At 41.2% G+C, this 19345-nt stretch overlaps 1 protein-coding gene across 1 annotated transcript in view; it reads right to left on the reverse strand.

Moving 5' to 3' along the window:
• DGKQ (diacylglycerol kinase theta) overlaps positions 1–19296 on the reverse strand; it is an 85387-nt gene extending 66091 nt beyond the window's left edge. The window contains exon 1 of the mRNA XM_027670267.1: positions 19098–19296. Coding sequence (XP_027526068.1) covers positions 19098–19296 — 199 coding nt within the window. The remainder of the gene's footprint in view (positions 1–19097) is intronic.
• Positions 19297–19345: the final 49 nt, after the last annotated feature.

Below are 19345 nucleotides of genomic sequence, written 5' to 3' on the forward strand. Positions count from 1 at the left end.
TAGATTAAAATTAATTCACTTAAAATATTCTTCTGCAGTCCTCAGCAGCTGGTGTCTCATCCCACTACTGGCCTTTATGGAGGGGGTCGTGGGCTGTTAATGGAAGAGTTGTGTAGCACAACACCCTACTACGACACCCCTGACATAAATCCATGTGCAACCTCACCTGAGCTCATTGCTTCCCTCTATTGTTTTTGTCTGACATCCGGACGCAGGCATGCAGTCAGTGTCTTTTTATTATAGCATTTCACACAGTGTGAATGCCAACTTTCAATTCCACTGGGAACCTTCTATGCACAATATCCTCATTTATATCTGTTTTCTGCCATGATAAGAAAAGGCTATGGTTATGACTAGCAACTGACTCTGGCATTGGACTTGGATAGCCACGGTAATGTTGTCTATATTTTCCTGAGCAAATGGAAATTTTACAGGAAAAAGAGAAAAAAAGTTTCTACCAGATTAAATACCTAACAGTTTGTTTTTTTCAACAGGTGTCAGCAAGTGTTATAGATGATCCCTCTCTAAACACAACATCTTTAAAAAGTTACCTTTAAAAGAAGATTTAACAGGGGATGGACAAACACGGACAAAGTCCTCACCAGGTACCTACAGTGTAACTTTACTCCTCCTACTCTGAACTGTCTCTCTACACTCACAGGTTAACTTCCACATCCCAGGAATCTCTCTCCTCCTTTTTCACATGACAACCTTCAACCCGCTGCTACATCTTCTATGTCAAATAAAACTAATCTGTAATCAAATTCTTTTTTTTCTATCTGAACAAGTCCCAGGAGCTGCAAGAAGCAACATTTTCTGCCAAAGACTGGCAGGTCTCTCAAAAGAGAGGACTATGCCCCCTTAATACTTTCCACCACATATTTCCAGACTTAGCTGTATGAGACTGCAACAGGCCACAACTGCCCCAAATTCTGACTGCCCCAAGAGGGTAACTGTTTGAAGAGAAGGGGTACACAAGAAGTCTAGCTCCTTACAGGTGGCAAAAGGACATGTACCTTGTGGTAACTTTGGCCAGGGCCTGCACTGCTAGCAGACAGTTCCAAGAACCAACTGTCTCCTGGCTGCAAACTGCAGGGTGATGAGCATCAAGAATAGGACAATGTTGCTGTTTCTCCAGGAAACTGTTGGGGTTTGATGGACCCCTTGGGAAGGTGACAGCACAGGCATTTTTTACCCTACCACTTACCCGGTGCAAGACTGCCAACTTGAGCAATAATTCAGAGCCATCAAGTTTAGCAGCACAAAGCATAGTGCAGGTCAAGCCTTGTGCTTCATAACCAAGTGTGACTACGTTTTAAATGCAACAGGTACTACAGAAAGAATAATGGCTCTTGCCATTTACTCCAGAGGGGTAATTCACTCCAGCAGGGTGAATTTTTCAATGTCTTTTCAAGACTTCCAGTAATTTTCATTAACTCCAGTAGAGAGAGCATTACTGTTAAGAGTGCATTACAACTGCATCTAACTACGAGTCTGAAGAGACAAGGTCAGACTCTCACATACTGTAATCAGCACGATTACTTTCAGCTTGCTAAAGCACAACAATTTACAGAAGCCAAGGTTCTTTAACTTCCAGTCAATACACCAGATTATAAATTTGACCATGTAGAATTTATCATGATGAAAGAACGAATTAGGGGTAAACTAAACCCTCAGAACATTACCAGGCTTCCTGTAAAGCTTAGTGCTTTGAATAGATAGCCACCCGTACTTCTAGCAACACAAATATTTCTCTTAAACAGATGCAATTGTTACAGATCTTTGTTCCATACGTCACCAACTTACATAAGGCATTCAACAATCCAGAACAAGAGGAAGTATTTGAATTTGCCTATGCCACAGTTTTTCAAGTGGTTATTCTCAACCCTCCCCTCACTGAAAAATAAAATAGCACTCAGCAAGTGAAAAAATAGCTCTTTTTTAAAAGCACTGTCAATCACTGCTAGAATAAGAGAAAACAAGATGTTCTCTTACTGCCCCTCCTATTCAGGAAGGGGATGCAAACACTTGTTCATTCTGGCCAATTTCCCCAGGGTTGCCCAGAAACATAGCAGAATCCTCTGTCTTCTGGTGGATCAGCAAACCAAACTGCTTTACTCCAAGACCTGGAAGGGCTTTGAAGATTCTCATTTAGTTCAGTCATAGCGATGTCTTAGCTTCCACCTCGGTTCTGCCAGGACTTGCATTCATGAAACAGCAGCACTAGTTTATATAAAGAGGCTGCTGATGAGTGCCTGGGGAAGGATGACAGGTACAGAAGAGCTGGACGTGGAAGAATCAGCTTGCTCAAATTAGTTTAATAAAAGTCCCCCATGCACATAAAGGCAAAGATGCCCGGTGCAGGAGGCATAGCTACTGCAGGATACTTAAAAGACAGGAGGAGGAAGGACAACTGTAGATGGACAGAGCAAAACAAACAAGAAATCTAGCAGAGCCAGGTAATAAACCAAAGCTTCAAAGCTGTTATGCAAGACAACAATAACAGTCTCTACTTTCCAAACAATGAATCAGTGGGACTTAAAGGGTATATCAGCACCACGACAATTCAGGCCAAGTCAGTCTAACTATCAAAACAGTTTTATTTTAGTCAAAACGGAGTAGGTTATTTCCTCTCCTCTTCCTGCACATAGCATGTGCCTGATATAACAGAAGCCAAAATACAGGCATAATCTTACAGTGCCTCTGCCCTTCAGGACATCACTAATTTCTGAAGTTGTCCTTGGTGTGCAAGCAGGCTCATCATGTTCTGCAGGACTGCCTTTGCATACACTGAAGAGATCCACTGATAGTTAAAAGACAATAGCTTTTAGAAAATGCCCACAGGCTAATTAGTCACGGATTGGAGAAACAGACTTTTTTATTTTTAATCGTAATGTTCTTAAATTACATTACATAAAACACACTGTTTGTGTAGACAGGACCATTCAAGCCAGTGGAGGAGACACTATTTTCATGAGTAACTCAAGAGCAACATTTTAAATTCACTGGAAGTTTGTGGGACTTCAATTTTACATTTGTTACACAACTTTGAGCTCCTTTTCCATTGTAGCAGCTTGCCAACACAGATGCATTTAGCTTTTCTGTTTAGGACTGTGACCACAGGCCAGCCTGAATACTGTGACTATTCACTGAAAGGAATGCTGGATGCAGTACATGGACCTTGCCAGCTTATTTCCCAATTCAGTAGAAACATGCACAGACCTGTATGCAATATTGGTGTGCTCTCTCAGGCAAAGACACAACCTAGTTTAAGTGAGAAGTCTGTTGTGCAATGCTTGCTAAATGTCACCAGGAAAGCTGTCTCTAGGAGCTTTAGTCTTCCCAGAACATTTCAAACAACGGCAAGACAGGAATGGAAAAATCTCTGAAAGGTTTAAGAAGTCAGGCATTAAAAACACTTTCCTCTTTTTCACTGTGGTGAGAAACCTTGGGCTTTTGCTCGTCTTACAGTTCAGTGAGACTGCACTGCAGATCCTCTTCCTCTGAATATCCAGAGGAAATGAGAACCCTGTTACAGTTTTCCAGATACTTACTGAGCATCCTTATAGATCACTTGTATCTGCCAGCTCTATTCTCTCTCCAGGACTCTCTGGTCTTGTCTACTAACCAGTCATACCTGCCTCTGGTTTAAACAGAGATACCAGTATATACCCTGTCCAATAAAAATGCAGTTTGCCTCCAAGCAACGTGAATTGCTTTGTACTGTACATTTCCAGAATTGTCTACATGAGAACAACCTCTATTTACAGGTATAGATATCCCAAAGAAATGTTTTTGTAGCACTTGAGCTCTATAATTTCAAGGTAATACATCTGAATTCCTACTCATTTGCATTTCAGATAGGCTGTTAGGAAACAACAACGTAACAAGACAAGTGAAAACAAGCTACTGAAAAATGAAACAGTCAAATGAGTTCAATGATACACTTGAACTGTCAATCATAAATGCAACAATTTGGTTATAGTAGGTTTGCTTGAATCATGGTAGCCTCACAAAGCACCTGGGCTACCTTAAGCACCTCTCACTTTCTCATCTGTAAGGCTGTAAATATTCTGAAGCCTGATGACAAACTATCTTGCTTCTCCATCTTTCTGGTACAGTAAAACAAGTATGGACAAATGGGCTAATGGAATGTCACCTGCCAAAACAACACCTTCCCCATCCTCCCACCTCTTGACTTCACCCAGAGCAGGCTCCCTAAATACTGCTAAGCAGGCGAAGCTGGAGCATCCACAGCTGGAGAGACAACAAAGGCACCTGCGCCATGTGCTCAGTTCCACCAAGGCTTCACACCCTAATGAGAAAGTAACAACTGCACAGGCAAGCTATGCCATAGCAGCAAAAGCAGCCATCTCCATCTGGTCAAGAGGCTTTTCTAACTTACAACCATGGTCAGCAGAAAATCTAGACACTGTACCAGCTGTGCCTACACAAAGAAGAGGGGTCCACCCGCTCCACTCAAGATGCTGTAGTCCATTCTCCTTCCATTCTGTGCAGTATGGCCAGGAAAAAATGGCCTGTCTGAATACAGCTTTGACGAAAGGAATAAGCTGCATGGTCACATCCAGAGGGTAGTGGCCAACAGCAAAATGTCTGGATGGAGATCAGTAAGCGGTGTCCCTCAGGGGTCCACACTGGGACTAGTACTGTTTAATGTCTTCACACAGACAGCAGCATTGAGGGCACACTCAGCAAGTTTGCAGATGACACCAGGCTGAGTAGTGTGGTTGACACACCTGAAGGATGGGATACCACCCAGAGGGACCTGGACAAGTTTGAGAAGTGGGCCCATGGGAACATCAGGAGGTTCAACGAGACCAAGTTCAAGGTGCTGCACCTGGGCCAGGGCAACCCCTGCTATCAGCACAGGCAGGGGCTGAACAGATCAAGAGCAGCCCTGCTGAGAAGGACTTGAGGGTGCTGTTGTATAAGAAGCTGAAGAAGCATGGCCAGGAGGTTGAGGGAGGTGATTCTGCACCCCTACTCCACGCTCATGAGACCCCACCTGGAACAATGCATCCAGCCCTGGAGTCCTCCACACAGGAAAGACATGGAGGTGTTGAAGCAGGTCCAGAGAAAGGTCACAAAAATTATCAGATGGCGGGAGCACCTCTCCTATGAGGAAAGGCTGAGAGAGTTGGGACTGTTCTGCCTGGAGAAAAGAAGGCTCCAAGGAGACCTTATTACAGCCTTTCAATACTTAAGGGGGGATTATAAGAAAGATAATTGCAATAGGGCCATTGCAATAGGACAAGGGGTCATGGTTTTAAAATAAAAGAGGGTAGTTTTAAGCTGGATATAAGGAAGAGATCTGATTTGATATGATAAAGGTGTTGAAACAATGGCACAGATTGTCCAGACAAGGGGTTGATGCCCAATCCCTGAAAGTGTTCAAGTTCAGGTTGGACAGAGCTCTGAGCAACCTGACCTTGATGAGGATATCCCTGAGGGGTGTGGGAGTGGGGTGTTGGACTACTTAATCCTTAAGGTCCCTTTCAAGTCTCAAACTACTGTACGATTCTATTCTATGAAATTTTATGAGAAAGATGAATTCTACACAGGCTTCACTCTTCCCCCTTGAAAGACAGCTGGATCACACTTCCCTGAAAAACTAAGGTGAGTGAAGAATTTCAGAGGCATGTGATTTTAGTACTGAACAGGTCCCCAATATTAAGAGTGTTTTCTTCTTCTGAGACATGAAAGACGACTAGTGTCAAATTCACATTCAAATCCAGAAAGCACCAATACCTTTTCTTTTCTTGAGGATTAGGCCAAAGACAGGACAGTGCCCTAGGACAAGGCACTGGTTCACTGATGGAAAACCGAAAATCTCCAAGAGGTCTACAACATCAGGAGAGAGCTCAGCAACTCATCTTCTGACAATTTCATAGAAAAAGATACCACAGAGGAAGAGGCCTCCCACTCACAATGTAAAGTTGCACAGGGAGGCTGGAGGGACACAGTTTTTGCCCTCTGTCCACTGAATTTATCTTTTCACTGTGTAGTTCCAGCACAGTAATGGTCAGTCACACCCACAGTGCAACAGACCATTGGGATGGCTGTGACTATCCTTCCAGTGGGGAGGAACCACAAGCTCCCAATTTTAAGGGGATAGCAGTAGTATTCAGTGATGTTGAAGACAGAAATCTGAAAAGAAATTGTCTCTGAGCCACAGAAATCTGTCTGAGGGCAAACCATTAAGCATTCCAGTAGCTCTTTTGTACAAGCCAGATACAAGACCATGTAACACAGTTATGACTTCTTCCCAGGTCTTTCAGACTACAGCCTTTACATAGCTAGAAAGGGTCAAGCCAGTTTGAAGGCTGAGAGAAAACTTTTAATCACACTCACTGCACATGCAGTGAAAGGCTCCTTAACAACCTTCAAAGGAGAGGAAAGGTCCCCCAATGGCACCCAACTCAATGTCATCAACATGCCATGGGGGTAAGAAGAAAACCAAGTACCAGATACCAGTACAGACAAGCCTCTTGAAGACCATTTAAAGATCAGTAATTTCCTCTGGCTCTGTCTTAAGCTGGTGCCTCTTTTGTCTTCTGCTGCAGATTGCCCATGCAATCAGCTGAACAAGTGGCTGGAACAAAGATGTGCCAGCTCTGCAGCACCTGTAAGTGCAACAAGATAGTAGGGGCAGAGAAACATATAATGGTTAAAAACATAAGAGTGACAAGGAAGATCCAGCTGGTCCACAGAACCACCTATTGCAGGACACACACACCCCAGCATCTTTGCCATGCTAAAGTCATGGTACTCAGCTCCCTGCAGCAGTTGTCTGCAACAGCTTCTCCAAGTCACTGGTTTCAGGATGATGCTTTACAAAGAGAAACTTTGTCAGTTGTTTATCAGCACTCTCCAGCTGACTCACAGCAACTGGTCAAAACAAAGAGCTATAGCTTACAGCACTCAGAACAGAATAGCACAACAAAAAACACAAGGCAGACTGCTTCAGCCCTCAGTTTAAAGGAAAATGCACTAAAACAATTTGACATTTACTGCAAGTGTTCTTGCAACTAAAACTCATCATAAAATCATGGTTAGAGCTGGAAGGGACCTTAAAAGATTACCAGTTTCAATCCATCTTGCCATTCACTAGACCAGGTTGCTCAGGGCCCCATCCAACCTGGCCTTGAACACTTGCAGGGATGGGGCATTCACAACTTCTCCGGGCAACCTGTTCCAATGCTTCACCATCCTCTGAGCAAAGAAATTCTTCCTAAGATCTAATCTAAACCTGCTCTCTTCCAGTTTAAAACCATTGCCCCTTGTGCTGTCACTATCTGCCCACATAAAAGGTCCCTCTCCCTCCTTTTCGTAACCCTTCTTAAGGTACTGGAAGGCTGTAATGATGTCTCCTTTAAGCCTTCTCTTCTCTGGGCTGAAAAGCCCAGCTCTCAGCCTGTCTTCATTGGAGAGATGCTCCCTCCGTCTGATCACCTTTGTGGCCTCCTCTAGACCTGGTTTAACAAGTCCATGTCTTTTCTGTGCTCAGGACCCCAGATTTGGACACAGCGCTCCAGGTGAGGGTTTCACAAGGGCAGAGTAGAGGAGGAGGGTCACCTCCCTTGACCTGATGGCCACGCTGCTTTTAATGCAGCCCAGGGTGTGCTTGGTTTCTGGCAACGTGCAAGTGCACACTGCTGGCTTGTGTCCAGCTTTTCACCCATGAGAACCCCCAAGTCCTTCTCCACACAGTTGCTCTCAAAGGACGACTTCTACTCTCTGCTCATGCCTGGGATTGTCCCAGGCTGGGTGCAGCACTTTGCACTTGGACTTGCTGACTTCATGAGGTTATCGTGCCTAGGCAACCTGCATAAACACTGCAAGGTTCCAGCCCTCACACGTGTGGCCTCCTTCACCACTACCACTAGTTACCCAGTACAGCACACATAAATTCACACACCACCATGTAAATGTCATACCTCAGTAACAACACAGATGTCTCCAGTGAAAAACCAGTCCTGTTAATACTTCTGCAATGTTAAAACATACTCAAGCCAAAACGCCTCCCCATGTATAAAAGGGAAATAACAGTAACACATCTTACTTCAAAAAAGAAGAATTTGAGTTACTTAAATAAACAGAGTGGATTGCAGCTGAACTTAAGGCACAGTAGGACTTCATAAGCTATGACAGATATTGACACAGTTGCCCGGACACTCTCACAATACTCAAAGACTTGGAGACATTCTCAACACTGGAGCATTCAGACCAGCTGTAACATAGCCCTCACCTATGGGGCCTATCACCAGAGGCACACAATGTAAGCCACACATGTATCCCATAAACACAGAGGCCCAGTGAGTTTGCCCTGTGCTCTTAGCAGGAGGGGAAACCAAGAATTCCCTCCAAAACACACATAAGATTTTGAGCGGACTAAGGAGAGGCAGGCAGTGTTTCACATAAACCCAGCCCTTTCCATTTCAGTGATGTAAACAGGATGTAAGCAGGAGGTTTGCAATCCCTCTTCCACCTTGCCTCTTAAAAATTGAAAAAAGAACATAAAAATATATTTAAAAAATCCTGAAGATACTAGAACAAAAAACACTGCTAATCTTAGCTACAATAACACACACATACCTCCACAGCACTGTTACAATTTTTAAAGAAATGTTAGATACAATTAAGTGTAGGCAAAATTATTAACCTACATAACCCCAAAACAAGCTTTCTTGAACTTTTAACGTGGGTAATCTCAGGATTATCTAGGGCATCTCAACACTTCCTATCACCACAAAACAAGCCAGAAAACAAGACACCCCAGTTGCCATAGCAACCTCTACTTCTCATTCCTATAGGGCTTCATTTCCAAGCTGCATTGTGCAGAGAAGTGTATAAAACTATAGTATTTGACTAAAAAAACTTCCTGGAAAGAAGAGAGAAAAAAAAATGCAAAAACCTAAGACACAGTCCTGTGTAAACTGGGTAAGTACATTTAGTATTTTCTCCAATCTGATTACTACAAAGCTGTTGACATGGTCAGGAAACAAAAGGCAAATGATTCACAGAGTGGTGAACCAGGAAAACAAACACACAAGGCACTATTTCCAGAAAGGCTAGCAAATTGAAAGCGCTAATCTCTGTGATATTTTTTTATGCCTATTCTTAATTTTATTCACTTCAAGCATTTTAATAAGATTCCTGTTAAGAAAGTGTGAGGATTCTAGTTCCACCACTTAGGCTTGAGTCATTGATGAGATTCAGGACTATATTTATCTTGAATTAAAGGAACAGTCCTTTCACATCAGTAAGATCAGACAAAATTCATAGATGCTGAGCATTTACATCTATCCAGAGAACAGAAGCCTGCAGTGACAGGTTATATACACCATTGACAAATACACCAGTACTTCCAAGGCATAATAGCTTTGCTCACAAAACAGTAAAATTCAAAATCTACTCCTGAAAAACCATAAATCTTTCCGAAAAGAGACCAAATTATATCAAGGTCTTGTTTATTTTGGTTTGGTGTTGTTTGGTGTGGTCCTTTCAGTTGATCAGACTGACAGGGGAAGTTCTTGTAACACTTGCCTTAATTTACTATGCAACATCATCAGCTACTAATTTATACACATGAATTACCAACACATGTCGAAAGGTTCTTGAGGCTTCCCATGACAGGAGATTTAAGAAAAAAGTTACACTGAGCAAAAGCAAAAGTGAAAAAGTTACACTGAAAAAGCGTAATATATCTCCATTATCTTATGGATTTATTTTTTAAATAATCTGTTTGCCCTACTTGAAGAAAAAGTGCTTGAATGAAGAATACAATAGCTTCAAGAAATCTCCAGGCATTTGCCATACTGGAGCTATTCTGGAGCAAAGAAAATATAATAGGAATAGAATAAGAGAGGTCAAAACCAGAATGGACACAACAATATTTAGCTGTTTTGAAGAGTATTTTTAACATTCCAGTATTTTTATCTCCTCCTCTGGTCTATTTTTGAAAAAAGGATTCGTCTGGTGAGGTCTAACAAGTCTCAGCTGCTGTTAATTAATTTCTTCACACAAGAAACTACAGGCATGTAAGTCAATGGCACAGAAATCAAAACAGGAATCTTTTAATTTGTTTTTGTCTTTAAGGTTACATCTGTTATCTTCCACACCTCGTCATTTTGGATCACATGTCTGGTTTCTCACTCAGCACCTTCTGTTTACAGGGCTAAGTCTGCCCAGCATCCAGACAGAGGGTTAGAGCATCAAACGTAATTGCAAGCACCATTTTCCCAAAGTTTCAACCCCTTTCAGGATAAAAGAATCGTGACTACTTTTTGGAAGGGCTGCTGTTACCACCAGTGACAGCCCTCCAGCAGTGAGGGCAGGCACACTGCGCACAGCTCACGTGCACACCTGACAGGCACAACTTCCAGTGTGGCACTATGCCACCTGCATATCCAACAGCATCTATGGCCACCCAAAATTTGGGCATCAACTTGCAAAAGTGTCTTGACAGTTTCAAGTTATTTAAATATTTGTGAATATGCAAAAATTTTGAAATCGGCTTTTCCAGTACTCCGTATCACACTGTTTTGAGAAGAGCTTGAATGTGAAAAAGCAGTTTTGTCTAGGTCATTAGTCAGCCCACACCTTTGTTTCAAGTCTGAGGGCTTCCTTCTATAGCAGATACATTCCAGGACTGCTAGTCCCAGTCAGTTTCCCATGCAAATTTTTATGTAGCATGATTTACACTCACTCTGTCACCCCAACTAAATTCTGAAGAAAATCTGTCATCTCACAAAAGGTATTTTTTATTCTGAAAGAAAGCATCCACAGTCTCAAACAGGACTAGCCTTTTCACTTTAAGTTCAGATCCCTCCCTCACACCATCTTCATGCTGAGAGGAATCTTAGCAATTTCCTTGTATTCTTCTGCCTTCTTTTGAAGATCCCAACCAAAGAAGATCCCAGCCATGTAATGATTTCAGCACCGAGGAAGTATTTTTGTTTGAAACACTTAAGGAACTGGATGGTAGAGTACTTCTATGTTCAGTGGCTAACGAGGTTTACCAGTTATTATTTCCACACTCTGTAGAGAAAGTATTGCAGAAAAAGGACAGACTCGTTTCCTGAATTCCAGTATGACAAACCAAGACATTAAAGAGTGACACAATCTGCCCAGCAGAAAAACAAGCAATGAGGAACAGAGATTTTTTTTTTAATGTATTCTTGCACTTAAACTGGATGTCCAATTTTCTAGCCACTGCAATGTAATACTACCCTGCAGAACAACACAGTGCTCCCATTTCAGCACCTGAAGATCAAATAATTCATTTTCTTACAAGAAAATCTGTTTAGCCAAGTATTCAGAATATCTCTAACACTATTCTGTATATAAATCTCCTGGGATGGATTAAATTGTGGTTCAAATACAGCATTGTTTATTCTAACTATTAGCTTCTTTAGATCTTAAATAACATTACTTTTACAATAGTAAGTGACATGACAATTATATCATACAAGTGGTATTTAAAAGGAAGCCAAGTAATATCAGTGATATCAGCATGATATGAGTGATATCAGCATATTACATTCATAATCCTAAACATATTTCCAAGTAAATCACTCATATTCAATTTTAAACAGGATAAAAAGCAAACATATAAAAAAATTTCAAATACATGTGTTCTTCACATAAATATATGTGAATATATATGTATGAATATATACACAAACACATGTACACACTCCCATTCTTCTAGAGTCAAGGAAATAAAAATATTTAAATAAAAACAGGAAGTGAAATTAGAGGTTGACTGTACTCTACTGAATAACAAACTCCCACACGGGAGACAACAGTAGCCAACAATATGGTTTAAAAGGAAGAATACTGTGGTAGCACACTTAAAAAAACCAAAACAAAACAAAAGAAGTACACTTCCAATATGCTTTTTTAATCACACTGTGATACACACGTCAGCTTTTGCGCTCTGCTTGGGAGTGTTTCCTAACAGACTCCTCTCAAAACTGGAAGGTGCCATGAAATAAAAATGCTGGGGGAAAAAAACAAATGAAAAAGAACAGGAGTTGATCAGCACATATTATTTTATCCCTTAGAAAGGTGTATATGCTATACATACAACCTACTTTTTCCCCACTGGAGCTTAGTCAAGTTAAACACATTCAGGTAACTTAGTCACCTGTTTTCCACACATGTTGCAAAAGTAGTTTTGCCAAAGGGATTTCTGTGAGCCAGCTCAGGATGGACCTAACTGAGCAACAAGTAGCCCAGAAGAAAGTCAGTTGGAGCTACTAAGGTGCAGAGTTAGAAAGAACTCTGGAAGAAACCAGTGACATAACCAAAAAGCAAAGGTCACCCAGGGATAGCCTGACTGAATGATAATTCAAAGCTTCCCTGTGAGAAGAGAACTCCAAAATCAGGAAGAGAATCTTCCTGGTTCTCTATGGGATACCAAGTAGCAAGGTAACTTACTGACAAGTTATAAAGGCCTCGTGATGAAAAAGGAGAAAACAGACAAACAAGCAAAGTGACCCTGCCCAGAGGTAACCCACTGGAAAAAATAAAGCAAAATTCCTTATCCCTGGACTAATAATTCACAATAAGTCTGGTGGTGGGTGGAATAAACAGAAACATTCATTACAAACTGCCAAGAGGAGAACAAAAATTAAAAACCTTGTATGCCTTGTATGCCATTCTCCTAGCAGTAGAAGCAGGAGGCCCCCACCTTGGGTTGCAATTACAACTGGGTAATGACCCAGACTGGGCTATAAAGCAATTGTCAATGCAAAGTGACTGCTTAATGGGCTTATTTTACATGGAAACCCCCAGGACACTAACTAACATTACTGGGAAAACATCGAAATAAAAATAACATCACCACCAGAAAAGAACTGCTGAACAATAAACTGAGGAATCACACAGAGATGTGCATTGCTGAGCAAGATGCACCACAACCTATTTTAATACAAACTTCTACATCTATAAAGAAGGAATGCAGGCCATCTTCAGAGCAAGGAACGATGTTACTAGTTTCCAAAAAGAAAGCAAATGTGAAGCAGGGAGTGCATTAGCACACACCAAATACACATAAACATCATAGAAAATCGGAACAGGTAAGTGCTTCTCCATCCATGAAGTACTACTGAAGCCACTTCTGACTGAAATGCTGCACAAGTTTTATAGAAAATGCTGTTAAATGGCTCAGTACAGTACTTTGAAAATGTTTTATGCAGAAACCCTTGGAGTTTAATGTTCTTTGTTTATCACAAAACTAGTCAGGCATTTATCTCCCACACAACTGCAAGAGAGAATTAATAGCTTTTTAGACTCTTAGCACAGCACTGCAAGAACTATGGTCCGTGGGAAACTTCCCAGAGGAAGACTGAAAATTTTGTGCAAGATTAAAACAACCAGTGGATATCAGCCTTAAGAATGGCTGAGAAACACCTGAACTTAGTAAGTCTAAGCAATATTTGATGAAACATCATCTAGAAAGAAAGCCTGCAGAGCACCATCAGCAGCCAGTCTGTACCATGAGGGGTTGATGAGTACCACCTTTAGCGCTTTTGGAACTCATCACCAAGTCAGACCGATGCAGTAAAGCAGATGATACATGAAAGTGCTGTGCAAAGCTTGGTATTGGATTACTGGCTTTAGCACTTTCTGCAGTAAGTTATTTACTGCCTAATTGAGTTTCTGGACTGAAATTTGGACTAATGCTATCAACACAAACTATAGCTTCCAGCTACAGAAGCTGTGTGCATCCTCACAAAGCTCCCTGTCTTTTTCTCTGCATCACTGATGGTGACAATGATATTTTCCTCTGATACACTGTCAGGAGGAGGCGGGGAAAAGAAAAGCATAAATTCTCTTCTGTACAAAATGCATTATCCTTCAAATCCAGACCAGTAAGTTGCATTTTTCAATGTGTCAGCCAATGCTACAAATGTTTTTCCCAACATGTATTTCAGCTTGAACTGAGCCAAGTTTCTGTGTTAGGTTTTATTTTGGGGAGTGTTTTTTTGTTTCAGGGTTTTTTTTTTCCTTTTTCAACAGTCTATGTTTGTTCCCAAGATGAATTCAGAGTCATATGGCTTTATCTAAGTTTTAAATGCAGCAAAGTCACATCCACTCAACAGCATCTCAATCACAAACTCAAACTGCATCTCAACATCAATCATCTTAACTGTTGCATGGAAAGGCCCCACCACTGACAAGGAAACCAGAATAAGGCCAGCAAGTCTTGAAAATTCAAACTGGTTGGAGGATAGAAGCAAGATTTTACTATAGTTTCACCTGCTTGCAGCTTTTATTTTTGTTCAAAATGCTTCAAAAGCAAGCCAAGCTCGTCACAAGAAGGAAGAGTTTGTTTTCCTTTTGAACTGCAAACATTAAGACTTTTGGGGGAATCTCATACATTGCTCACTTCCCTTCAAAATAGAACTGAATGAAACCTGCAGGGTCAAATATGTTTCAGATGTCTGTCTCAACAACAGAACTAACTAGAAAGGATGAGAGTTCAAGGGGATTGCTCCTTGTCTCCTTATTCTCTGTTACTATTTCCGTATCTCAACAAACTCCCTGTTCATGTAACTCCCAGCCTTAAACTAAAACACACCTTTCCTATCTAATTTCTTAGAACAGCCTTTAAATATAGTAGACTGCATTCAAAACATGTCCAGAATATGCACCTGCAGACCGCTGCAGAGATGTTGTCTGAACATCTCCAGACTCTCCCACACCAGCAAGGAACAACATGGCTTGTTGTTCCGGGACATGCCTGTATGAATCACAGCAGCTTTAAGGCTGTCTTGCCAAATCAGAGATTTATGGCACAAATAAAACTCAGATTCACCATTCACATTTCGTTCTGGAAAAGCTGTAGTGTTGTCAGCCAACATCTAAATCAGATTACGAGAAACAAAGATTTAAGCATCTTGGAATATATTTGGAGGTTCTGCTTAGAATACAAAGCCTAAAAATAAAAATAATTTCAAAATGCCCAAAACCTCAAAAAATACATACAAAAACAGAAAACAAGGATGCTGCTTCCCAAAGAATTATTTGACTTAGAGCCTTCATATCAAGACAAGTACCCTGCCTGCTTAAATGACATTTCCCTAGTAGAAACAGACACAAAACATACCAAAAAGTCCACAACAGCAGCTTCCCATAAATGTTCTAATTAAATATATATAGATACAAAGAACATAAAAATGCTTAAACAATTTTTAAATTTGCAAACAAAGTTGCTTATTACTTAAATCCCTTACATTTTACCTTTGGCTAAAATAAACCAAACAGAAACATTTTCACATTAGAAAGTTTTATAGTACTGGAAATATCTGCAGCCCCCAAAATGTACAGATTCACAATTCTTCCTACTTTTTTATTCTTGAAGTGTTTTATGTAAAATAAAAGCACTGTGAAAAGTGCTTTTATTGATGGCTAAAAGTAAACCCAAACTCCAAACTAAATATCTGTTAGCTATCTTTTAGTGTATGAAATTGGTTCTTCTGCAAACCACCAATGAGAGCTCTCTTTACTTCTTATACCGACTTCATATATTTAATATTTTTCATTTTTAAGATGCATACACAGATGCACAAACCCTAGCCACTAAAACTGCCTTTTCCTTGCCAGGCTTGAGGAAATTTAAACCCACTCTAACCTGAAATGACCTGACTTTGGAAAGCAAAAGCAACATAAGAGAGCAATTTTTCATGTTACAATTCAAGCATCACTTATTCTTTCACATGTGCACACACTTACCAAAGGAAGTCACAGCTACAAATAGTAACGTGGTAAGAAATATAGTCATTTACAAAGGGTTTACAGAAAACAAATTTGTGGGGTAGAGGAAGGTGTGAAAATAAACCACAGATGCAAATCTAGTTGACTGATATTACAATAAGTACATGCACAGAAGTTTAATACTGTAAAATCTTCAGCTCCAACTGGACACGTAATCGGCAGAGCAAAATTACTGCCTTCCCTGTAAAATTTCACTTGTAAAAACACCTTGCTGATCCAGCAAGGGACCTGCAATTGTCCCTTAGAGTACCTTCAATCCCTTACAAAGCACTGGCAACAGTGGTTCTGGCCTTGAACTGGAGAGGGAAGCAGTATTTTACTTCTAAAAAAAAATCAGACACAGGACACTTTGTGCCTTGCACAGAGAGGATCAGAGCATCTCTTCTACGTATTTTTCCGAGTTCACAAGAAGAAAAGACCACTTATCTTGGCCTGCACTGTCAGAAGTGTTGTGAGAAATCATTTTATTTACTTGTATTTCTGCTACGCAGCTATGTAAGCCATGTGGGCATATGCCAGTCTGCTGAGTAGTTGACACATATACTGAAAAACTCCATAGACTTGGTAATTCACACACACACACACACACATACATATGTGTATATATATATTTTCACATTTCCAAGGGTCAATCACAATTAAAACTCAAATCCAGGTCACTGAGACCACACAAATACTCAAAATAATAACAGCTAAGAGGGATTGGGTTTTCATTTGTTTGTTTGTTTTTGTGTGTGTGTGTGGATTTTTTTCTCCTTTCTGTAACTGATGGAGTCTCATCATCAGCATGCTTGGTCTCCTTCACAGTTTGGAAACTTTCTGTTTTGAACATGACCAACTTAAGTGAACATCACCATAAACAGCATCAGGAGACTGAACATCTGAACCCAAGGACTTGGAACAACAACCATTGTAAATTCACTGAGAAAAAGGCCCCTCAATGCCTTAATTTTGAAGCCTGTGGATGGTTTATCAAAGGGAATCCAAATATCAGCTCAGATGCAATTACACTTCCAATCCTAAACTCTCTGTGGAGAAGAAAAAGGACATAGTAATTCTCTACCAAGTTTTTCAAGTCTATTGCAAATGTCTTCTTCGCTAAAGCTGGGTGAGTTATTTTATTTTTTTTAGCAGCATAGCACTCTGAGATATCACCCTTTAATCACTTTCTAAAGAGCAATGATCAAACTCCATCAGTTACGGTAAACATGACAAGGAGGTAACCATTAAACAGAATTTACTTAAAATATCGTTCAAGAAATCATATTAGCACTTATTAAGTAACTTGTCAAAAGCAGCCACCTTGAGCAAATGACCCATCAAGTATTTTTTAAAGTTGTTGTTTAGAAGTAAGTTGTTTGAAGGACAAACATGACACTAAGAATAGCTGGGTGAAAACAGACAAATGAGTCGGTTCTTCACCCAAAGGAAACACTGATGTGCCAGGTGGCATTACAGGGTTCTCCCACATGCTCTGAGCAAGGAATGTTACAGCTAATGAAAACGAAGAGTAGTTCCTCACACAGGCGACTTGTTTGGGATGGAGTTTTCAGATGTGGGTTTAAAACACATATATCAACAGTGCAACTTGGAAGTGCCTCATCAACACATGGTCATTAGACAGTGATGCTAGTGATCCTTGTCCAGAATCCGGCCTGAAAAGCCAAAGGGGAAAAAACAAGTCCAGGATACAAACTGTCAGTGCAGTTTTCAAACTAGGAAAAAACCCGTAAATTCAATTTGCAGCTATGCACTACCTTTAAGTATATAATGTGTGAATGGAAAAAAAAGTGAGACATCCTGGGCAAATGCCTTTCACATTTTTCTACTTGTTACCATTACCAAAACCATTCAGTTCTGTAAGTGACAAAACTGAAACCTGAATGCCCACTTTTTTAACTCCAGTTTTTTTAAGTCAGTGATAGAATAAGGGACCACAGAATACCTTTGTGCGTTTTCACAATGTAAAGAAATTTTCACTTGAGTTTGGAGCTTTTTGGCTGATAAGGGTAAGCAGTGACTTTCTGCTATGCAGTCAGAACAACACATCCCTTGGAAAAGTTTTAAGCAAATATTAAACCGTTCTTCCAAGACTTGCTTTGCAGCCCAGAGAAACATGACTTCCACCCAACTTAACTGTGCACCCTCTTTACCCACAGCAATGACAAAGGCAGGAGATATATCAAGAACTGCAGGGTACTTATTCTACACCTACAGCCTTGTGTGATACCCACCCAAACAATGAGGCTCTTGTACAACCCCACTCTTCCAGAGGTGGTTTTGGAGCTGCAACCCAAGCCGGCTGGGCAGCATAGGCTCATGAAGACATCAGGGTACCGTTTTGGTTTTGTTTTGTTTTTTTAGTTTGTTTGGTTTGGTTTTTTGTTTTTCTTTAGAGAGGGACACAGAGATCCCCTCTTGTCCCTATGACACCACTTGATTTCGCTGCATCAGAACAAGCCATGATTTTGTCACCTTCAAGAATCTCAGCTGACGTCATGCAGGCAGACAAGGAGAGCTAGTGATTCCTTCTCCCCTCCCTGGCGTCAGACCAGGTTTAAAAGGTTCAAACTCCACACTGGTCTCAGGTCCTCCATGCCATCAGGCATTTCGGCAGCTAGGGGCACGCCTGGGATGGATCCACTGTGAACTGCTGAGGTGGTTGGTGGCTCACAGTGGGTCGACTCCAGGGTGGGCCGAGGCACTGCTGGATCATGGCAAACACCCAAGGTCACCACAAAGGAGTGAGCAGTGCCGCACCTCTGACTTTTTATTATTATGGTTAGAACTTTTATCATCATTATTACCAGGGTTGCAGTTATTTATTATAATTATTAAAATTATTATTGCTAGACTTACTATTGTCAGAATTAATTCTTATCACTTGCTAACAGGAGTAGAATTTTCAGTATTGTTGTTTCTGGACTTGATTTCTGCAATTTAGTACTATTACTATTAAAATTTTTATTACTACTGTTAGAAATTTTTTGGTAGAATGTATTGTTTTCATTATTATATTTTGGACTGTATTTTAGAATCATATTTTATTAACATATTTCAGTATTAGATTTCAGCACTGCATTTTAGTATTACGTTTTTGGATTGGTTTTATTATTATGCTTTGTTAGTATATTTTAGTGTTGTACAGTTTGCTGTTAGTTGTTGTTATTATTATTAGAGTTTTCATTAGCAGTATTTTTAGTCTTTTTTTTTCGTCCCCCCACACCTGGCCTCGGACGCGTCCCCAGCCGGTCCCGCCCGACCCCCGCGGCGCCCCGGCAGCCCCTTACCCTCGCACTGGTAGCCGGCCAGCCCCCAGATGAAGTCGGTGCAGTAGTGGCAGAAGGTGGGCTTGGTCAGGGTAACCCTGCGGAACCCGTGGCCCGGCGGGCTGCTGCCCCCCGCCGCGGCGCGGCCCCGCCCGCCCAGCACCGGGCTGGAGGCCGGGCTGCCCCCGCCGCCGCGCAGCGAGCGCGCCCCGTCCGCCATCCCCGCCGCCCGCCACTACTGCACCGACTTCATCTGGGGGCTGGCCGGC

The sequence above is a fragment of the Neopelma chrysocephalum genome, unplaced genomic scaffold (genome assembly GCF_003984885.1).
Source record: "Neopelma chrysocephalum unplaced genomic scaffold, ASM398488v2 Primary Assembly neopelma1_96821, whole genome shotgun sequence".
Lineage (NCBI taxonomy): Eukaryota > Metazoa > Chordata > Aves > Passeriformes > Pipridae > Neopelma > Neopelma chrysocephalum.